The following is a 20,869-nucleotide window of genomic DNA, read 5'->3' on the forward strand; positions in this document are numbered from 1 at the left end:
TACGTGTCTCACATGGTTGGCAAGTGACTGGGTTTAAAAAAATTTCTTCAGCTTTGATACCATCACACAAAATAATTGCCTAAGTCATTTTTTGTCAAAATTGTTTTTTTTTACTAAATCATCTCTTCATGATGCCGGCCACCTATGGTATAATCACCTACATCCTCAATTGATCAGATCATGTGATTTTACCCCTTTAAGATAATGGCCTGTGTCAAGTGTGTGACTTAAGTGGATTTATTATGCCTAAATCAAAATAAAATGTGACTTAGGCAATTTTTTCAACATGCCTTTGTGACTTAAGCAAGATATGGTAACACTTTATTTTGAAGGTGTCTACATAAGAGTGACATGAGCGTGTCATGAACATGACATGGGATGTGTCATGAACATTAATGACACTTTGAAGTAACATTAATGCCCATGATACTTGTCATGTCATTAATTTCTCTTAAGTTACATAATTCACACACTGTGTTATTACTATGCCAATAGCCATCCTTTGTTCCATCCTTTTTGAGTGAAGTGATCAATAAATGTCATATGTTACACTTTTGGTGAAGTTTTTTGTGTTTCCTGCAAAACTTGAAAAAATGAGTTAGGCGATTATTTTAACAGGTTGACGATACAAAGCAATAAGGATTTACATGACTGATAATAAAACCCGAAGCTGATTTGTTGTGGGTTTTGAACGCGAAAGGATTCTTCGCTGTGATTGGCTGGCTCACCTGTCAATCATTTGAGGATTTACGCCTCATTCCGCGATGTGACGTTGTACAGGAACATGGCGCTTTGGAGGGGAGGTGTTTCATGATAGTCAGGGCTATTGATTATTTTTAGCTTTGTTCATTTAAATATAACACTAAGGTATAAACACTAAATATGACAGGTCGTGAAAGGTGATCGCTCCTTGTGTCTCCATGGACAACGGAAGACGACATTCCGTAGCGCTGTTTGCTGTCGTCAGCTGAAACTGTTAGCATTGATAGCTAGTTAGCTAGCTGGCTAACAGTAAGTAGCTAACGTTAAACAGACTGAAGATATGCTTGTTTATGTAGCCTACGCGGACGATGAATTGATTATCAATGATTAAAACACGCTGTTTAGTATCAAATCAGCCATTTATTGTTTAGGACGACGATTTCCAATTAGCTGTTAGCTGTGTTAGCTGAGCTAGGAGGATGAAGAGCCGCCGTGGATGTGTTTTGTTGCTGGCCGGTGGGATCTTCCTGTCGGTGTTTGAGCTGTGTGAAGGTGCCCCTCTTCACTATCACACACCAGGTGAGACAGCTGACTGGAAGCTGATACACAGCTAAACGATTATTTGTTCACTCACCAAAACACCTGTCTGTCTATCCAGCTGTTTAGCCAGCAGATGTGTCTGTTAGCTTATGTTTGCTGTTGCTAATCAGCAGCTTTTTGAATGCTAACTATCAACACAAACAGCCAAACTGCTGACGAGTAAAGCCTGTCATCAGTTTGATTTATTTTTTTCATATAAATGAGATTTTTCTTTTCATTTTATTTCTATTCATTTTTTTATATTAATGAGATTTTTTCTTTTTTTCTATTCATTTTTTTAAATTTATTTTCATTTATTTTATATAAATGAGATTTTTTAAATTCATTTTATTTCTATTCATTTTTTATTTATTCTTATTTATTTCATAGTGATGAGATTTTTATTTTTTTCTATTAATTTTATTTCTATTCATTTTTTTCATATTAATGAGATTTTTTATTTTTTTCTATTCATTTTTTTATTTATTTTCATTTATTTTATATAAATGAGATTTTTTAATTCATTTTATTTCTATTCATTTTTTATTTATTCTTATTTATTTCATAGTAATGATATTTTTATTTTTTTCTATTCATTTTATTTCTATTCATTTTTTATTTATTTCATATAAATGAGATTTTCTTTAAATTCATTTTATTTCTATTCATTTTTTATTTATTTTTATTTATTTTATATTAATGAGATTTTTTCTTTTTTTCTATTCATTTTTTATTTATTTTCATTTATTTTATATAAATGAGATTTTTTAAATTCATTTTATTTCTATTCATTTTTTATTTATTCTTATTTATTTCATAGTGATGAGATTTTTATTTTTTTCTATTCATTTTGTTTCTATTGATTTTTTATTTATTTCATATAAATTAGATTTTCTTTAAATTCATTTTATTTCTATTCATTTTTTATTTATTTTTATTTATTTCATAGTAATGAGATTTTTCGTTTTAATGAGACTCGTTCGTTGTAATGAGACTATTCGTTTTTATTTTTTATTTCATATAAATTAATTTATTATTTTTCTCTCTCATCGTTTTAAAATTGAATTTATTTTTATACAATGTCTTTTATATACCTTAGTTTTCCGTTATTCTTCTCCTTTTTGCTTTTTTTCTGTTTCTTGTATGTCGTTAGTATTTTCACATCTTATTTCTACACTGGTTCCAGCAACTGTGGTTTTCCCTGACGAAAGAAACATGGTCATGATGCAAACTGGTGTCAGGGAGCTGCTTTTAGTACAGCAAGTAACCAAGTAACAAATCAAATTTGTACAAAAAAGATCATCGCTTCATTGTTATTCATTTCAATAAAGGTAGAGTCTAATTATGCAGTAAACACATCCACAAATCCAAAGAATCCATGCTGGTTTTTAAGAAAGCCATTATGAACAGAAAATTTATGTTGCTTCTGAACTTTTGGCCTGTAGTGTACATAAATTAGGGCTGGGCGATATATCGATATAAAAGATATATCAATATAATTTTAAATGTGATATGGAATTAGACCATATCGCATATATCGATATACAGTCATGGGAAAAATGATTAGACCACCCTTGTTTTCTCTAATATCTTGTTAATTTTAATGCCTGGTACAACTAAAGGTACATGTGTTTGGACAAATAATAATAATAATAAATAATAATAAATAATAATAAAATAATGATAACAACAAAAAAACCTGATAAGAGTTTAATTTAAGAGCTGATATCTAGACATTTTCCATGGTTTTCTTGATAATGATTTTGGTTATTATCAATAAAAACCATGTTAAATGTCTAGATATCAGCTCTTAAATTAAACTCTTATGAGCAACTTTTGTTGTTATCATTATATTTGTCCAAACAAATGTACCTTTAGTTGTACCAGGCATTAAAATGAACAAGAAATTGAAGAAAACAAGGGTCGTCTAATCATTTTTTTCCATGACTGTACAGGTGATGATTCATGAACAATTAAATATTGTTGTAGTGAATTTGAATCCCAACCGATCTTGCAAACATTATATTTTCATGCTTTCTTTTTATGTATAGGTGGCTATGATGTAGTATTCACTTTTACAACAATATTATCCACAGTAGAGAGGAGATGTGACCTGGAAATCACCAGTTAAATGTTTATTAAATATGTGACAAATCCGGCAACTGAGGCAGAACGCAGCTGCACGCACGAGTACGGCAACCAGTTAGTTTGGAAACCAGTAAGGGCATAACACCGGAAAGTACCAGCATGTCATCGTCATGACTCTGCTAATAGCAAACTGCAAAACACAAACAATACACCTTTCCACTAACATTACTCAGAGAATACTTATTCACTAGTCTAAGTTATTTCTGATTGATATTTAACACAGATGAACTAGCCTCCAGCTTGCAGTCATGTGTCTTAGTTAATATAACACAGCCTGTTGTAACTGCAGGTACAACAATCTGTCAGTGGGGTTGGTCCAGTCATTGGCATTTAAACAAGTTTATGGGACAATAGACTGGATGTTGGCCTGCCTGCATGGAAACTTGTTTCTTGTTTTGAAGTGAACCTTGAATAACCTTTTTTATGTAGATTATGGTGTCCTCACACTTTGAGTACATCACAAGTTTTGTCACAGGTTTGATCATTTCATTATTTTAGGATGAATCAAAGTGCATTCATGGAAGAAAGTAGTTGCAATCCTGTTGTATACCAGTGTGATAAACACTAAATATATTGATTAAATGGGTATTTTTTTCAGGACAGAAATACAGGACCATGAGAAAATATTAGTGGTCGACCGATACGGGTGCCGATACCGATTATTTTGTCAGTTTGGTCTTAACCGATCCCCGATATGTGCTGCCGATTTTTTTTGGGCCGATTCTTGAAGCCGATATTGCCTTTTCTCCCTCCATTTACATGATATAAATGATACAATGATAACAAATGTTACGCTAGTCTCAATTTAAACAAAAAATGAAACATTTATTAACAAAACAAACAAAACATATTAACAGTTTGATAGCAACAATGTGTATGTTGTTCTAGGCCTGGAGGTGGTGGCGCCTCAGATGATCCACATATTTATATCGGCCGGCTGATATATCGGTCTACCTCTAGAAAATATGAAAACAATTCAATATCAGCTGTTTTACTTGAAATACTATCTGATATAATGGAGGGATGGTATCATTACTCAATAATATTCTTAGGTTTCTTTTTTTCAGACAAAGGAAAGTAGGAGATGTTCTTTACCTTACATGTTTTGACCGACGACTTCAGTCTTCGTCAGAGGCGTCAGCTGATCGCTGAAAAAAAGAAAAGAAACCTAAAAATAATATTCAGAGTAGACAAAATGAACTTGCTGGACCCATTACTCAATAACTTTAAGGTATTGAATGTAGGGGTGTGCCATATTGTATCGTTCGTGATTATATCGGTATTTTTTTTTTTTATGATTTAAAAAAATGCATATCATGATATTGGCAACATTCCTACTTCTTGACGTAGTGGCGTGAGGGTTTCCCATTAATGACCTAGACTGTGGCGGCCCGCCATAGTCGCATGTGCTGCACTAACGTCTCATTTCAATGCCCCCGGACGCCTCTAGCCAGCTATTTTTCATCATTGTCTGGCTGCTCCATGTCCTGGTGGAAAGCCCTGTTGACTGTGAAAAATGTTATGTGAGGTGTTTACTCAGATTTAACTGTCAAAGTGGATGAGATTGATGCATTGTGCTTAAAAATGTACAAAATTTTCTCCTGGATGGTTAATACTCAAGAGTCTAGAGTATTTTTTTTGTATTTGGCAACTGTTGAGATTTGCACTTTACACTATTTTAGATTTATGATTGATTTATATTTTGTTGAGCAGACTAAAAAAATCATTTTTTATGTATTTTTCAGTATTTTGTAATATCGTCAAGAATATCGTTGTCACAAAAATACCTTGAAATATCATGATAATTTAGGGCAATATCGCCCAGCCCTAATTGAATGAAAGAATTTGGCAGTTCAGTATGTAATGTGTGTGAAAATCATATGGATGGGGAGGAGTAGTACGGAGTTTCTATGAAACTCAATGCTTTCATTCAGATGATGATTTGAATGATATTCAAATAGGTATTGAATGAAGTGGGGGGAAGGGTATAACATATAGTATGCTATCAGTATCACTTTGAGAGTACTGTAAATAAAAGGTACACATTTTTTTTAAATATTACACAATATCATAACTATGTAAGATGATTCTTTGACTATTAATCATGGTACAGCCTGTAAATGTGGGTATGTCATGACACATCAGGAAAAAACAGAAACTATTTGAATTTGTTTTTTGCTGAACTTTAATTAATTAAGTCATTAAGTTTAAAAAACTTCAATCGTAAGGATTATTATTCATTTGATTTCTATCATTTTACTTCAATTAACTACTTACATTAAATGCTTCTAAAATATTTGACCATATTTGACAAAATTAGGAATAATGACTAATTCAGTAGATGAATTAACTACAAAAATAATAATTATTTTCATTTTAATGTTGTGTTTTATCCACTTTGAGACAATGTTACTTTTCTGTTGTTGCAGCTTTTAGAGCAAGAGGCTCAGTCAACCTGCTTCCTCATGACAAATGAATGGATACAGGTGTTAATTAATGTGTAACCATAACGCATTCCAATCTTATCAGCACCAGTCAATGATTAGCAACACTGTTGTTTGCCTTTTATACTACAGGATACTGGAAAGTCATGTGGCAATATAAGCATGCTTTTTATGCTTTTATTACATAGCAACCTGTCTTTTGCCCCATTTTCCAATACATACAGATATCGAACAGTTGTACTTGATTGTTGGATTTTATGGATTTGGTTGAGATCACACATAAATGGACAATAACTGAAAAATGACTTGCAAAGCTGGCTTGAACAGAAGTGTCAATGTTTTAACTGGAGTAACAGTGAGGTGACAGTAGCCTGACTGGCCTGTTAGTTAAGGTGGACATTGGTCTTTACCTTTTACTACATTGCTCAGTGATACAGTGATTATCACCCCAGGCTGGAGTAGGGCTGGGCGATATGGACCAAAAGTCATAACCCGATATATTTAGACACAATATCAATATACGATATATTTATCCTGATATTTTTATCGCCAAGTGAGAGCAAATGTTCAAAGTCAAAGCCAAATATGACATGTCACAAGTACTTTTATTGAAACTGTTTATTAAAGTTTTTTTTAAAACCAAAGCTCCATGAAGTGCACATTTAAATAAAAAAAAAATATCTTAAATAAAAGCTGCAGCTTGCCTGGAGCAAAGATCACAGTACAAATTTGAACTTTATCAATATATGGGTCAATGACGTGATCTAACACAGTGTCAGTTGGTGTAACCATTAATTTTTTTTCATAAAAATCAGATTATTTACAGGAAAATAAATGTGAATTCAAATGAGAAAAAAATATAATCCATGTTTACATTGCAACATTATCGTATATAACAAATTTTGCATAATTTGTCTAAACTTTTTTAGGAAAAAAATGGTTGGTTTAAGAATATGTTCTGCTTAATATTGATGAAATGTGTAAATGTAGAAATACTACTTAACATTAAGTAATTAAATGTATAAATCCACTTAAATACACTGTAGGTGGATAAAGTTTATATAAATATATATATTTATAATTAATTTGTGGTTACACCATTTGACATCTTGCCAACCCTTATTTGTCACTGACCCATATGCGATATGGTCTAATTCCATATCACATTTTAAAATATATCGATATATCGCCCAACCCTAGGCTGGAGGGGATGCTGCTTTTACAACACTTGCACTGCTGACCAGACCATAAACTGTTGTTTTTTTATTGTCTTAGCATTGGAAATATGGCTGATTTATAATTGAAATGGCAGAAACAGTCTTGCAAATATGGATCCTTGCAATGGCAGACTAAGCATTGGCTCCTCATTTGATCGATGAGGCTTAGTGCTTCCTGTCATAGCGGCCTGACAAATCTTAGCGAAACCCAAACATGTCAGCCAGACAATCCCATCCCTCGTCCTGTACATAACAAAAAGCACAGACATCCACTGTTGTGCACACTGGTGGGTGAAATCTGCAAAAATGGGTCAGCTCCTCCTCTGCGTGAATGCCTACTGAAATATGCAGTGGAACCGAAATAAGACCTGGCAGCTCCCTGCCGTATTGGTCCCAAAAACCAGTTGAGTCATTTGGTGGTGCCTGCCAAGTCATAATATGAACCCATGACTCAGATAAGGCCTAACTGAGGAGAAGTGATCCCATGTAGAGCTGCCGTGACCCAGCTCCTGTTTTTTTCTATTTGACTGCTGCAGCAGCTTCTCTGGGAGTCTTGCACTGCCTGGAACCCTGTTGCTCTGCTGAAACAGACGGGGGGTGTGTTTGTATCAAAAAGCTGCCTGCAATTGCAGCCAAATGTTTTTTTTTTTTTATAGAGGATCGTTCGTTGTGAAGTTAAGCTTTATTTAAGCATATTGCAATTCTCAATTAAAGAATTCTCCTGCCAATGATACTTATTTTGCAAGCTGTAGTCCAGGATGGAGGAAGTGTTTTGTTAAAAAACAAGGCAATAAAATGTTGGTTTATCATTAGCTCACTCTTGGATTCATGAGATTGATTCGTTGCCAGTCCAGAATTATGAAACAGGTGTTTAATATAAGGATGCTCTTATGCCAGTATCAGGTTACATGGTATCAGTTTGATAATGTCTTGATCTGATGTCGTTTTGGAACAATATTTGGCAAAGGTGGTTTTCTGTTTTTCAATCCCTGTTCTGCATGGCATAGTGGGAGACCCCAGTCAGGGGTTTCCCTGTCTCAGTGTAAGCCTGTGGAGGTGCCCACCTTGGTGTTGTGGTGGGGGAGTGGGCTGTTACAGTACACTAATGCATGCAGTAGATACTGTTTCCTGTTGTAAATGTTTATGGAGATTTAATTTTTCCTTAAACTCAAGATTACCTGCAGAAAATGCATTTCCATATCCGTTTTAGTGCATCAACTAAAACGTAAGAATTTAAAAAATTGCCATTTCCATAGCTTTTCTAAGGCAATGCTTCAGGATGTGCATAAAAATATGTGAATGAAAACACAGCTAATCTAATGATAACTCCTCCATTTCTCCCTGCACATTTTTTGTCTTCTTGGACTGCAGATGTGTCATTTGTTGTGTAAAATATTTTGGTAGTCTATAGTTTCGATTGATGCGCTTCAAATAGATAGTATAGTAGATAGTCCATTAGGTTGGCCCGCGACAGCAACAGTTCTCCTATTCCTTCCACTTCCAACTGTAGCTCAAGGGATTGAGTATAACCTTCAGTAGCTCATTTAATACTCAAAGTGATCCACCACCTCCTTCCTCATGTCAGTGATAAATGACAAGGTGGGAAACTGTGTAAGAACACATCTCCATTTAGAGCTCCGTCCACGATGCCTGACGATGGACCCATTTAATCTTTAATGCCTCTTCTCATCAATTTTTCACTGTTGACGCTATTTCACTATTGCAGCCTTTAGCATAAAGAAGAGATTTGTGGAAGTTATCATGTGGAAACACCATTCATTTAAATATATATATATATATATTGGTATATTTATTTTTATTTTTTGTAAAGGCCAAGTTACTTCCGGTGTCCTTAATGGAGGATAATCAGGAGTTGAAGTTAGGCCACTGCAGTATGATGATGTGTATCAGAACCGAATAAAACTTGTCTATTGTATATATTTTTCTTTATCGTTTATCGCGAAGTCAAACAACCAGCAGCCAAACTGTGCTACTGCAACATTTGCATCATTTGGACGATGCTCTCATTCTAATACTTGCATGGTAGTCAATCTGAAGCCAACTAAATAGCCTTTATAGCTGTTTTGCTAAAATTGAGTACAAATATAAAGAGGTTACAGTGTGGTTATTTCATGTAGCTTTATTTAAATATATATGCCATATATATGTTATACATATCGTTAGGGCTGCACGATTATGGCCAAAATGATAATCACGATTACTTTGATCAATATTGTAATCACGATTATTAATCACGATTATTCATCATGTTAGGGAAAACATCTGTATTTAAAAAACATTTTTTTTATTGCACTACTTTTAAACAAACAATAGGAACAGCTTTTAGTGTCCGATGCTTGTTGTAAACAAACAGAGATCGCTAAGTGAACGCCTCCTGCAGCAGCAGCACATACACACTGTACTGCTACAGAGCTAACTGTTAGCCTGTTAGCAATTTGCAGAATGGACGCTAAGGGGTTAACATCCCCTCTGGCTCTGCATCTGGGAGAGACTGCTGCAGGAGGACTGTGCCGCTTTGACTCCTTCTTACTAAGAAAGACTTACTTAGTGAGAAGGAGTCGCTGGATTTGTTGCAGGTCGCTTTTTTGAAAAATAGTCGCTAAGGGGGTCTGCTAAGTTGGCAACACTGCTTTGCCGACTTTTCCAAATAGCACGTGTTGTTGTGGCGTCCAGTACTACGTCACATCCTGCTTAGCGTTCTATCCAATCAGCAACCAGGCTTTTTCAGGGGAGAAAATCGGCCCCGCCCCCTGGTGGTTGGTGGACTACTGGTGTAGAAAGTGCTTGATTAGATATGCAGCAGAGCCGCATTTTAAAATGGAAATATCGCCGACGATCAGGTTAATTTAATCATGACGGCCAAAATCATGATCACAATTAAAATTGTATTGATTGTGCAGCCCTACATATCGTTATAATGTTGTGATCTTATTTTGTTCATAAGTAAAGAGGCCAGATTGAGCAACCCTGTCTATTTGTGTCGGTGTTGGCTCGGTACACTGGTAGACATGAAATGAATCTCAATCATGGCTGACACTTTGGATCATATCTAATGTTCCCCAGGGGAGATAAAGGGATTGCTGCCCATCTCTGATGGACTGTGCTGTCTGTTCCTGCAGTAAGATCAGTGCTCAGCCTGTTTTTAGACTACCTTCCCGCCTCTACAAGTTCTTATCTCTGGCTAATTTTGAGGGAGTAATTTATTCATGAATCGGGGGAAGGATGCCAGATTTTTAATTAGTGGGTTCTGCACAAGACATTTGGTACTGAGGCTAGGGGTTTGGCTGAAATTACCACTCTGACACCCTTAACAATGGTATGGTCATTGACCAGGTCCATGTAGTTAAATCTATGAGCATTGTTGACATTGAAGAACAATTTGCATCCAATTTTTTAGGGATCTCTGCACACTGAAATACCAAAACAGTAGAAAAATAGCTAAATCTTTCAGCTCTATCTGTTGGCAAACAACATTATGCATTCCAGCTGGTTCAGATGTATCCTAGTGTTTCTGCTTGCTTCTTACTTGTAATGTTTCAATAAGGCAGAACTCATTGGCATTCAGTCGACTTTCTATTTCTTTTGACATCTGCATTCATATAAAAAAGATTTATCAGAAATGGTAGCTGGAGTAACAACAGTAGTTCCTGTGCTGCTGCACTAAGAAGTGATCACTTCAATTTTATGCTTGTGAAATCCTCTAACAACCTAAATATAAATACAGATTAATGATGACACATGTATCGTGGGATAAGCTTTCCAAAGAGAGTGGAGAGGACGGAAAAGTAGATTTTTTTTTTTTTTTTTTACATTGCAAGAAAAATACAACCACCATGTTCCTGGTTACTTCCAAAAAACCCACAAGGGAAGAGTAAATAGAAATGGTGAATGACATTTAAGCTATGGAAAGATTACTTTTTCTCTTCATCGTCAGAAAAAATATATTTTGGACCAGGTGGGTTAAATAAAATGATTGCAGGCTCATTGATTTTTATTGTATTTTCTCTCAAACAAGACACATTTCTCATTGCGGTGTTTGTACAATTTACCTCTTACAAACAGTTCTTTAATTTTGAAAAAAATCTGTGGACAGTGAGAATAAAATAGCTTTGTCCTGATATATATGTTTTGTTATATAAAATGCTGTCCGGTCCCAAAAAAAGAATAAAATAAACCAAACAAAAATTGGAGAATCAGACTGTGTCCAAGCAAGCCACTTTGACCTCAAAGTTTCAAAGTTATAATAGTTTTGGATTTTCTGTTAGTTTTAGTTTTAATTTCATTGTGATTTTTTGTTTTCAAATTCAGTTAGTTTTAATGAGTTTTTAGAGTGGGTTTGCTAGTTTTAATTAGTTTTTATTTTTTGGAAAATGCTTAGTTATAGTTTAGTTTTTATTAGTTTTAGTGTTAGTTTTAGTTTTTTTGTAATGGGGTATTTGTTGGGTGCTAGATTAAAAAAAAAAAGTCACAATAAATGTTTCCTTTATTTCCTTTGTCTGGTCCATCTCAGCCCCAATAAGTTTATTAAGTCATAAAACCAGATAGATGAAATAGATTTCATATCAACCAAAAAGGTTTACGTATGAAAAAAAATTGACAAATACGAAAATGAAGGACATTTTCACTATCATTTTAGTTAGTTTTGTAACCACAAAATACAGTTTCAGTTATCGTTTTTAAAAAAACTCTCGTTTTTATTTTTATCCAGTTAACCAAAATGTTTTTTCAATTCTAGTTTTTGTTATTTCGTTTATTTCGTTTCTCATTTATTCCAAAGACTGAATCTTTGTATTTTTGTCATACGGAAGCCTGTTCTTCTTCTCCTTTGTGCTGATGAGAAAGCAACTAGAAGTAGGTTTTTGTAGTCTGGATGCATTCAGCACCCGCCTTCATCTGTCAGGAGCTTGTAGTTCAGCAGAAGGAGACTCTGTAGGTGTTGATTCTCCCCCTGGCAGACAGGATGTACCTGACAAGCTACAAGCAGTGGGGGACAGAATAAACACAGGAGGGAGAACAGGGACACAGATTCTCACTATTCTCTCAGCACACAATCACAATCACACATCATTCCATGTGAGACATGATGCAGTGGGCCGGGGTTGGAAGCCTCAGGTGAAAAGGTTTGAGTTGCTCACTCACATTCAGCAGCGACAACAACAGATAAAAGTGACCGGCACTGACACCTTTCAAATGAGCAGTTAGAAATGAGCAGTGACATTTGGTAGACAAGGAGACGAGGTGGACATGCTGGAGGGACACCGTGATGAGCTCATACTCACAGCCAACAAAAGGTTGAGCTTTTGTCAGAATTGCAATATGCACATCTTTAAAATACTCAGTGGTGGAAGAAGTATTCATATTCCTTACTTAAGTAAAAGTACCAATACCACACTGTGAAATTACTCCACTACAAGTAAAAGTCCTGCATTCAAAACTTACTTTAGTAAAAGTACAAAAGTATCAGCATCAAAATGTACTTAAAGTATCAAAAGTAAAAGTACTCGTTATGCAGAATGACCCCACTCAGATTGTTAAATATATTCTCAATATATGATTTGATGATTATTATTGATGCATTTATGTAAGCAGCATTTTATTTTCTCAAGGTAGGGCTCATTTTTACTATTTAATATGCTTTTATGAGGTCTAATTTAGAAAATGTCACTTTAAACTTTAAACCGATCATGTTTTTCATGTTAAATCCCGATCTGAAAAGTAACTAAAGCTGCTGGCTAAATGTAGTGGAGTAAAAAGTACAACATTTGCCTCTAAATGTAGTGGAGTAGAAGTATACATTTACATAAAATGGAAATACTCAAGTAAAGTACAAGTACCTCAGAATTTTACTTAAGTACAGTACTTGAGTAAATGTACTTAGTTACATTCCACCACTGAAAATACTAACATACCATCTTTAAGCTTTTTAAATCCAAGGACAACATATTTTATTTTAGACATGCCAATAACACACTGCAAAAAATGTGTGTCTAAAAACAAGATACAAATACAATATATATATATGGACAGATAATTTCACTTGACAAGATTTCTTAAATTAAGATGGTTAAATCTAGAAATAAGCATGTTGAACGCTTAAGATAAGAAATTAACTCTTAAAACAAGATAAATTATCTAACACTTCTAAATCTAAAGTTTTTTTTATCTTGGCAAGAAACAAATAATTGTCAGTGCACTCTGCTTGGGCCAGTTCATCGCTGCTTGCAGCTTTAATTTTTATCTCTTTTGTACATTTTTTTGTCATTTTGTGACCAAAAAAGGATGTAAAAAGACATAAAATTACCCCCCAAAAAAGAAACAAATGACGTAAAATCACAAAAAAGATAAAAAGACAAAAAAACACCAAAAAGAGAAACACAAGATGTAAAAATCACAAAAAAGACATAAAAAGACAAAAGAAAACACAGAAAAAAAGAGAAATCTTGTCAAGTGAAATTATCTGTCCATGCAGCAAGATCATTTCCCTCAGATTTAGTGTTTTTATCTGGTTTTTAGACACACCTTTTTTGCAGTGCAATGCTATCCAATCCTTTTGTAGATTCTTTCGGCTATAAATAATATAACTGAAATGTATTTGCAGGGTTCGTACTTGGGGAAATCCTTGATAACATTTACATTTTAATGTGGTGTTTTCAAGGTTTGGAAAGTGTTTGTATTTTAAATTAAGTGCTTAAAACTGCTTTAAATTGACAAATCACTGTCCCACTCAAATGTTGGCTTTTTAGATGAAGAAATAAAATAAGTAAAATATGAAATCTACCGCAGCTGGAAAAGAAAATGCTTGAATTTGAATGTGGAAAAGGTGTAGGAATACTGCATTTTATATGTCACAAACTTATTTCAAATACAAATTTTGTATAAATTTGGTTTTGCTTCAATAGCACATTATTTATATTTATTATAGGAATATACTACGGAGGAAATAAATTGGGCCTTTCATAGTTAATGTGCTTTGTTTCTCCAAGGTGTTGGCTGCACTAAATTGTAAATCAGTGGCATTAAAAGGGAAACCTCAGCTGTGTGAATGTTGGTCAGCATCAGTGTAGTAAGAGAGCAGCTGAGCAGCAGTGGGTGGGTTGCAGGGCTGCTGTCAGCTCTGACACTTGAACTGCTGTGGCAGCAGCATCTTCACCGGCGCAGAATAACACCTGCTGTCACCACTGCTGCACCATCAGCTGCTTATCAGCTGGTGGAAACCCCCACAACTGTCTCTCTGAATGACTGATGAAGGGCGGAGGTTTGGTGGTGTGCCCCGGGGAATCACAATCTTCATGTCATACAGATTGTGGGGGGGGGGAAATCACTGTTTACGACTTTTTATACAATCAAAATTATTGTTTATGATGCATTGTTAACCCTTTGATGCACAACATGGGTCTAAAGTGACCCGACAAAGTTTTTATGTTCCATATCTGATGACATAAATTATTTTCATCATTCAGTATTCCAGATTTTCCTCATTTAGTTTGTTTTTATCATACAACCTAATTTTATGTTTTCCTTAATTCATTGTTTTAATAAAATCCCCTTTTGTTTCACTACCCTTCTAATGCACAACATGGGTGAAAAATTACCCATATCCATTTTTTAGCTAAGTAGCTTGCTAAGCTAACTACTAAGCTAACTTTTTGGCTAAGTATTTAGCTAAGGAGCTTGCTAAGCTAACTACTCAGCTAACTTCTTCGTTAAGTATATAGCTAAGGAGCTTGCTAAGCTACCTACTCAGCTAACTTCTTGGCTAAGTATTTAGCTAAGGAGCTTGCTAAGCTAACTACTTTGCTAACTTCTTGGCTAAGTAGTTAGCTTTGCAAGCTACTAAACCAAGTAGTTAGCTATGTCATAATACAAAAACTTTTTTTCTTCATAAAGTTTGAGAGGCAAAATGGAAATAATAATCTGTTGTTATCAAAAACAAGATATTTAAAGAATACTTGGAATATTAAATCATAAAATAAGTTGATATTAAAAGATAGAGCACAGAAACACACAGCAGCATTAAATAACATGGGGAATGAATGCGGGTCATTTCTGACCCATGTTGTGCAATAGAAGGGCTGTCTATATGTTGTGCATTAAAGGGTTAATGTCAGTGGAGATGCTAGTGAAAAAGAGCAATACGCTCCAGAAGTTGCATTTAAGAGCACTGTGCAGTTTATTTTTGCTGTTGAGCTTAAATGCACCTTTTGTTGTGGGTGGATGTAGAAGAACAGTCGGTTCCTGCTGCGTGGTATAACTGTCAAACACATTTATGTTGCCTGTAACAAAGCTTCCAGTTGCCAACTTTCATTCTCTTCTAAATTAATTTCGAAGCTCAGCTCACAATGTGAATAATTCAATAATTCAGCATAGTTACTGTCTGTTTTTCTCATTTCAGGGGAAAGCACAGGGGACTCGTTGTCTGTGTCTCTCTACCTGTCCCTGGTGGTGTCACTGACGGCGCTCGTGGCCTTGGTGGTGTTGCTAGTGAACTGTGTGACCTGCTGCAAGGAGAGGGAGATCAACTTCAAGGTGAGAGTTCTGGCGGGCAGCTGGCCAAACTCCACCTGCTCCCTAATGAATACATGGAGCTGGGATGGATTGTAATAGATGCTGTCTGTGAATTTAGGATCTGTAGTGAAAGACGAGCACTGCAGTATCATGTCAATAGGGTAGTCAAAAGTATGGATTGGATTTGATTTGATTTGATTTGATTCAAGTTTATTTCGAATATGAAAACAAATAATAATAAATAAAAAAAGAGTCAGACAAAACATTTAACATGACAGAATACATATTCGAAAAGGAGTGAGAAGAAGTAAAACTTATAAACTCCCACCCCCTCTCCTTAAATATGACAAGTTAACATCCTTGTCTAAACATGTCTTGTATTACAAAAACATAAATATAATTTACCTATACAGCGAAATTATACATACATACATTCATACACGCGCCCACATTTGGATACATACCCAAACACACGCACACATACATATGAAAGGAAAAGAAATGACAACACAAGGAAAAGAAACAACAGACATACTAAAACGTTGTATCCGGATTAGGGTTGTCACGATACTAAAATTTTCACCTCGATACCGATACTCAGGAAAATATTCGATACTCGATACCATTTTTGATACCACAAGGATAAAAACAAAGACCCCGAAATTTAACAGAAATATTTTTATTAACAGGAAAAATGCAACAAGAATCAAATCACAGGTTAAATATTTATAATAAAAAACAGTTGTGCAAAAAGAAACTGCAACTATGATAACAAGCTTCAGGTCTGAGGTAGTGCAAAAAATAAATACAATAAACAATAACAATTAGAACAATATTTTGAGGTTGTATGCTGTACACAATATTAGGCAAGCTTGATTAAAAAAAAATTAATAATTTATAACTTTCCTTGCCTTCCTTGGCTATGCTTTACACACGTAACAATATCGATACTATCGATACTTTTGAAAATGAGTATCGTATCCGGATACAGCGTTTTAGTATCGATACTTTTTTTAGTATCGATACTTTTTTTAGTATCGATACTTTTGACAACCCTAATCCGGATACGATACTCATTTTCAAAAGTATCGATACCGCCAAAATATGATGCCAAGTCCCCAGAAGCTATTCAAATAAACAGAGCTGTGGCAGAGTACATATGTATGGATCAGGTTCCTATTTACACCGTGGAGAAACTGCGTTCCAACAACTTATTAAGCCGCTAAACCCAATGTATGCTCTGGCCTAATATTGTGCACAGCATACAACCTCAAAATATTGTTGTAATTGTTATTGTTTATTGTATTTATTTATTTTTTGCACTACCTCAGACCTGTATTCCTGGTCTGCGTGCTGTGCTATTTGTTTATTTTTTCCTCTTTTCTGTGGTTTGTCCTGTGAGTGCGTAATGTGTGAAATAAAAAAAAAAATTAAAAAAAGGGAAAAAAAAAATCTTACAGATATAATTTAAATTGTAAGGTATTATTTCAATTTTTTTCTGTCCTAATTTACATCAGTATCAACAGGTTTTGTGATATTTTGTTTTTTATCATAAATATTTAACCTGTGGCTCTGTTAATTTTTACATGTTGCATTTTTCTTGTTCATAAAAATATTTCTGTTATATTTTGGGGTCTTTGTTTACATCCTTGTGGTATCGAAAATGGTATCGAGTACCGAATATTTTCCTGAGTATCGGTATCGAGTTGAACATTTTAGTATCGTGACAAGCCTACATGTCAAAGTGTTTTTATTCACGCTTGGTTTTTGTTGATGTAGGAGTTTGAGGACCACTTTGATGATGAGCTTGACTTCACTCCACCGGCAGAGGACACACCTTCTATGCAGTCCCCAGCTGAGGTGTACACCCTCGCTGTGTCCCCTGTGGCCCTGCCAGGGCCCCCACACCTCCAACCTCCTGTCCGCATCACAGGTCAGGCACACTGACACTAAAAAATAATTTTATACTATGTGCCAGAATTGATTGCTTCAAACTTGCCCAGATAAATATCTAATATATTGTGCATACATGTACAATAAACACATTGAAAATGAAAATCCTGGATTGCTATCATAGTTTTCTTCTGTCTTTATCTTTTTACTGTATATTTTGGATCCTAAAATTAGAAAATAAAATATACTATACAGTGTTTCCCCTAGGTTTACAGCTTTGGGGGCATTTTAAGTAAAATGTATCGATCTTGTGTACTTTGAGAGCTAGCTTTTTTTTTTTTTTTAGCTGTTAGGGGTCCAGGAGCTGGCCCTTACTAAGAGATTTTTTTTCCTCTATAAAAAGCCCAAATTTAATGGCCTCTCGCAGATTCTGATGCCACTATTCAATTATATACACTGATCTTAATCATTGCATATTTTGATTAATTATTGTAAAAGAGAATAAAGGTTATTGTATTTTTTATTTAAGGCATCTTATTTTGACAGTCTTCCTGTAAATTCTGTAGTGGATGCTCTTATTTTGAAAGCAGCATGTGTTTAGCGACAGGAAGTTATTCAGATCATTAGGCACAGACAGCCTTTTGTGATTAAAATAACTTTAATTGTCAGCTAATGCTAACCGAACGGCGTATGCAACAGTCAGTGTGTTAACATGCACAGTTTAATCGAGCTATGCTTAAAAATCGATTTTGGCGTCTAATAGGACTTCTGTCCTTGTCCCAGGTTGAGGCCTAACCCTGATCCCCCTAATATATATGCTATATATATGTTTAACCCTAGAAATTGAGGAAACATATCTTGAAAATTGGTGTGTTTTCTGAGCTTTCATTGTCCTATTAATTTTTCAGGACATACTGCAATTAGGTCATTCAAAAAGAAAAATGCATCTGACTGGGATCTTAAAAACTGTATTTCAATAAATCTGAGATTTGGGTGGATCTTTTTATCATCCCCACAGTTTCAAACAACAAATATGACTATTTTCATAACTCTAGATGAAACGTATTAATTAGTACAGTCTTAATTAACTTTGGATTTGTGATTGGTTTCACAGAGGGATCCACAGGCTTCCAGGTAGCACGTCACAGTCTGAGTTACATCCAGGAGATCGGCAATGGCTGGTTTGGCCAGGTAAGACAAGTTTTACATTGTCCCAAGCAATAAAAGATAAAAATACAATTTGAAGTTAGGGTAATGTTCAGTTGAATGTTGAATTCACGTTGAAGTCACATTTCACTCACTGTGGTCTAATGAAAGTCCTGTCAGTTCTGCAGTATAACTCAATAATATTGCCAGAAATGATGAAAATGAAAACCAGCAGTTAAATATTATTATTATTTTAATTGGAGTTTAACACTATCCATTCAAGTGTTACTAACATTAGAAAAGAATTAAAGCTACATATCGTCACACTGTTAAAATAATCGCCTAAGTCATTTTTTGTCAAAATTGTTTGTTTTTTTTTGCCTAAATCATCTCCTCATAGTCACCTATGGTAAAATCACCTACATCATCAGTTGATCAGATCATGTGATTTTATCCCTTTAAAATAATGGCCTATGTCAAGTGTGTGACTTAAGCGGATTTATTATGCCGAAGTCAAAATAAAATTTGAACATGCCTTTGTGGCTTAAGCAAGATATGGTAACACTTTATTTTGAAGGTGTCTACATAAGAGTGACATGAGCGTGTCATAAACATGACATGGGATGTGTCATGGACATTAATGACACTTTGAAGTAACATTAATGCTCATGATACTTGTCATGTCATGTTTCTGACAGGCTTGTGTGACTCTTATGTAGACACCTTCAAAATAAAGTGTTACCATATCTTGCTTAAGTCACAAAGGCATGTTCAAAAAATTGCCTAAGTCATTTATTTCTCTTAAGTTACATACTTTACACACAGTGTTATTACTATGCCAATAGCCATCCTTTGTTACATCCTTTTTGAGTGAAATGATCAATAAATGTCATATGTTACACTTTTTTTGTGTTTCCTGCAAAACTTGGAAAAAATGAGTTGGGCGATTATTTTAACAGGGTGATGAATTTGGACTATTTACATTGTTGATACCTCTACTTATGACCTCCTCTCTTCTCTGTGTAAATAGACTGTAGTTCAGTCTTTTTAGTGATTTTTTAGTCACATAACTGTTCTCAGCAGTCATTCATGGCTTCCCAGTTGCACTAAAACGCAGAATTTAGTGGTTTTTACAGGATGTGATTCGTGCAAAAGTTTTATTTTTGCCATAACTACAGTTGAGTGATATAATTTGCACTGTTGTAGGGGGTCTGTTTTTACAGTTTTTGGCTATGATTAAAAAAAAAAGAAAGAATGCCTTGTTTTGGGATTCAGAGTTACCTAGAGAGTGCTGAAGATCATCTGTGCCACAGGCTGGATACATGCTCTCAATCTGTTAGAAGTGAAGGTTTTTGCATATATTATTTCCCCCTGTTTTCATCACTTTTGTTGGGACTAATTTTAAGGTGGATAAGTAAATCTACATGCACTCTGAATAATCCTCCATCTGTTCACCGGGATACCCATCCATCCCCCATTTTTCCAATCTGTTGCCCTTTTTCAAAGTTTTTCTTTGCAGTTGCAGTTTACAGGATTGGTACAGGTGCTTGAAATCCTTGAAAAAGCTTGAATTTTAATTTTCAATTTCAAGGTTTGAAAAGTGCTTGATTTTTGGATTAAATGCTTGAAAATCTTACTGTATTTCTCTTGCAATCTGACCATAGATAGTTTGGGTCGTGTTTAGTTCCACCAGCTGCCGGTTGATGATTTTTTTTTTTTATGAGCTTCCTTTTGCTCCTAGCCCCTAGATTCCCATACCAGTATGTTTTAAGAGATTATCAAACTACTTTTAGTTGTTAAAAGTGTAATAGCATTGCTGGTGGTATGGTTAAGTGAAATTACCCCTTTTAGTATCGAAGTACTCATCTAAAACATGACATTTACAACCGTTGAAAGGTACTGGAAAAGCTTGAAAATGGACCTTGAAAGTCCCTGAAAAGTACTTGAATTTGACCACTGAAAAAGTGTTCGAACCCTGAGTTTAACATGGTACATTTAAAGGGAAATCAATGCTCTATGGCTCTTTTCTCTGGACCTTGTTAACCCTAAAGTGTTGTCATTTGTCAACAGGTGCTTTTAAGTGAAATCTACACAGATCCAGGTGGAGCCAGAGTGGTGGTGAAGGAGTTAAAAGCTAATGCAAGTGCCAAGGAGCAGAATGATTTTCTGCAGCAGGGCGATCCATACAGGTAAACAGATTTTTTTTCACTGAAG

At 34.8% G+C, this 20,869-nt stretch overlaps 1 protein-coding gene and 1 long non-coding RNA gene across 2 annotated transcripts in view; both read left to right on the forward strand.

Annotated features, from left to right (window-relative positions):
* The window catches only part of LOC131982946 (uncharacterized), a 596,045-nt gene that overhangs the window by 222,462 nt on the left and 352,714 nt on the right, over positions 1-20,869 (forward strand). The window lies entirely within an intron of this gene.
* Positions 760-20,869, forward strand: part of lmtk2 (lemur tyrosine kinase 2) — a 51,760-nt gene continuing 31,650 nt past the window's right edge. Inside the window, exons 1-5 of the mRNA XM_059347500.1 lie at positions 760-1,281; positions 15,504-15,637; positions 17,396-17,549; positions 18,624-18,700; positions 20,726-20,844. Coding sequence (XP_059203483.1) covers positions 1,182-1,281; positions 15,504-15,637; positions 17,396-17,549; positions 18,624-18,700; positions 20,726-20,844 — 584 coding nt within the window. The 5' untranslated portion in view covers positions 760-1,181. The remainder of the gene's footprint in view (positions 1,282-15,503; positions 15,638-17,395; positions 17,550-18,623; positions 18,701-20,725; positions 20,845-20,869) is intronic.

The sequence above is a fragment of the Centropristis striata genome, chromosome 13, assembly GCF_030273125.1.
Source record: "Centropristis striata isolate RG_2023a ecotype Rhode Island chromosome 13, C.striata_1.0, whole genome shotgun sequence".
Lineage (NCBI taxonomy): Eukaryota > Metazoa > Chordata > Actinopteri > Perciformes > Serranidae > Centropristis > Centropristis striata.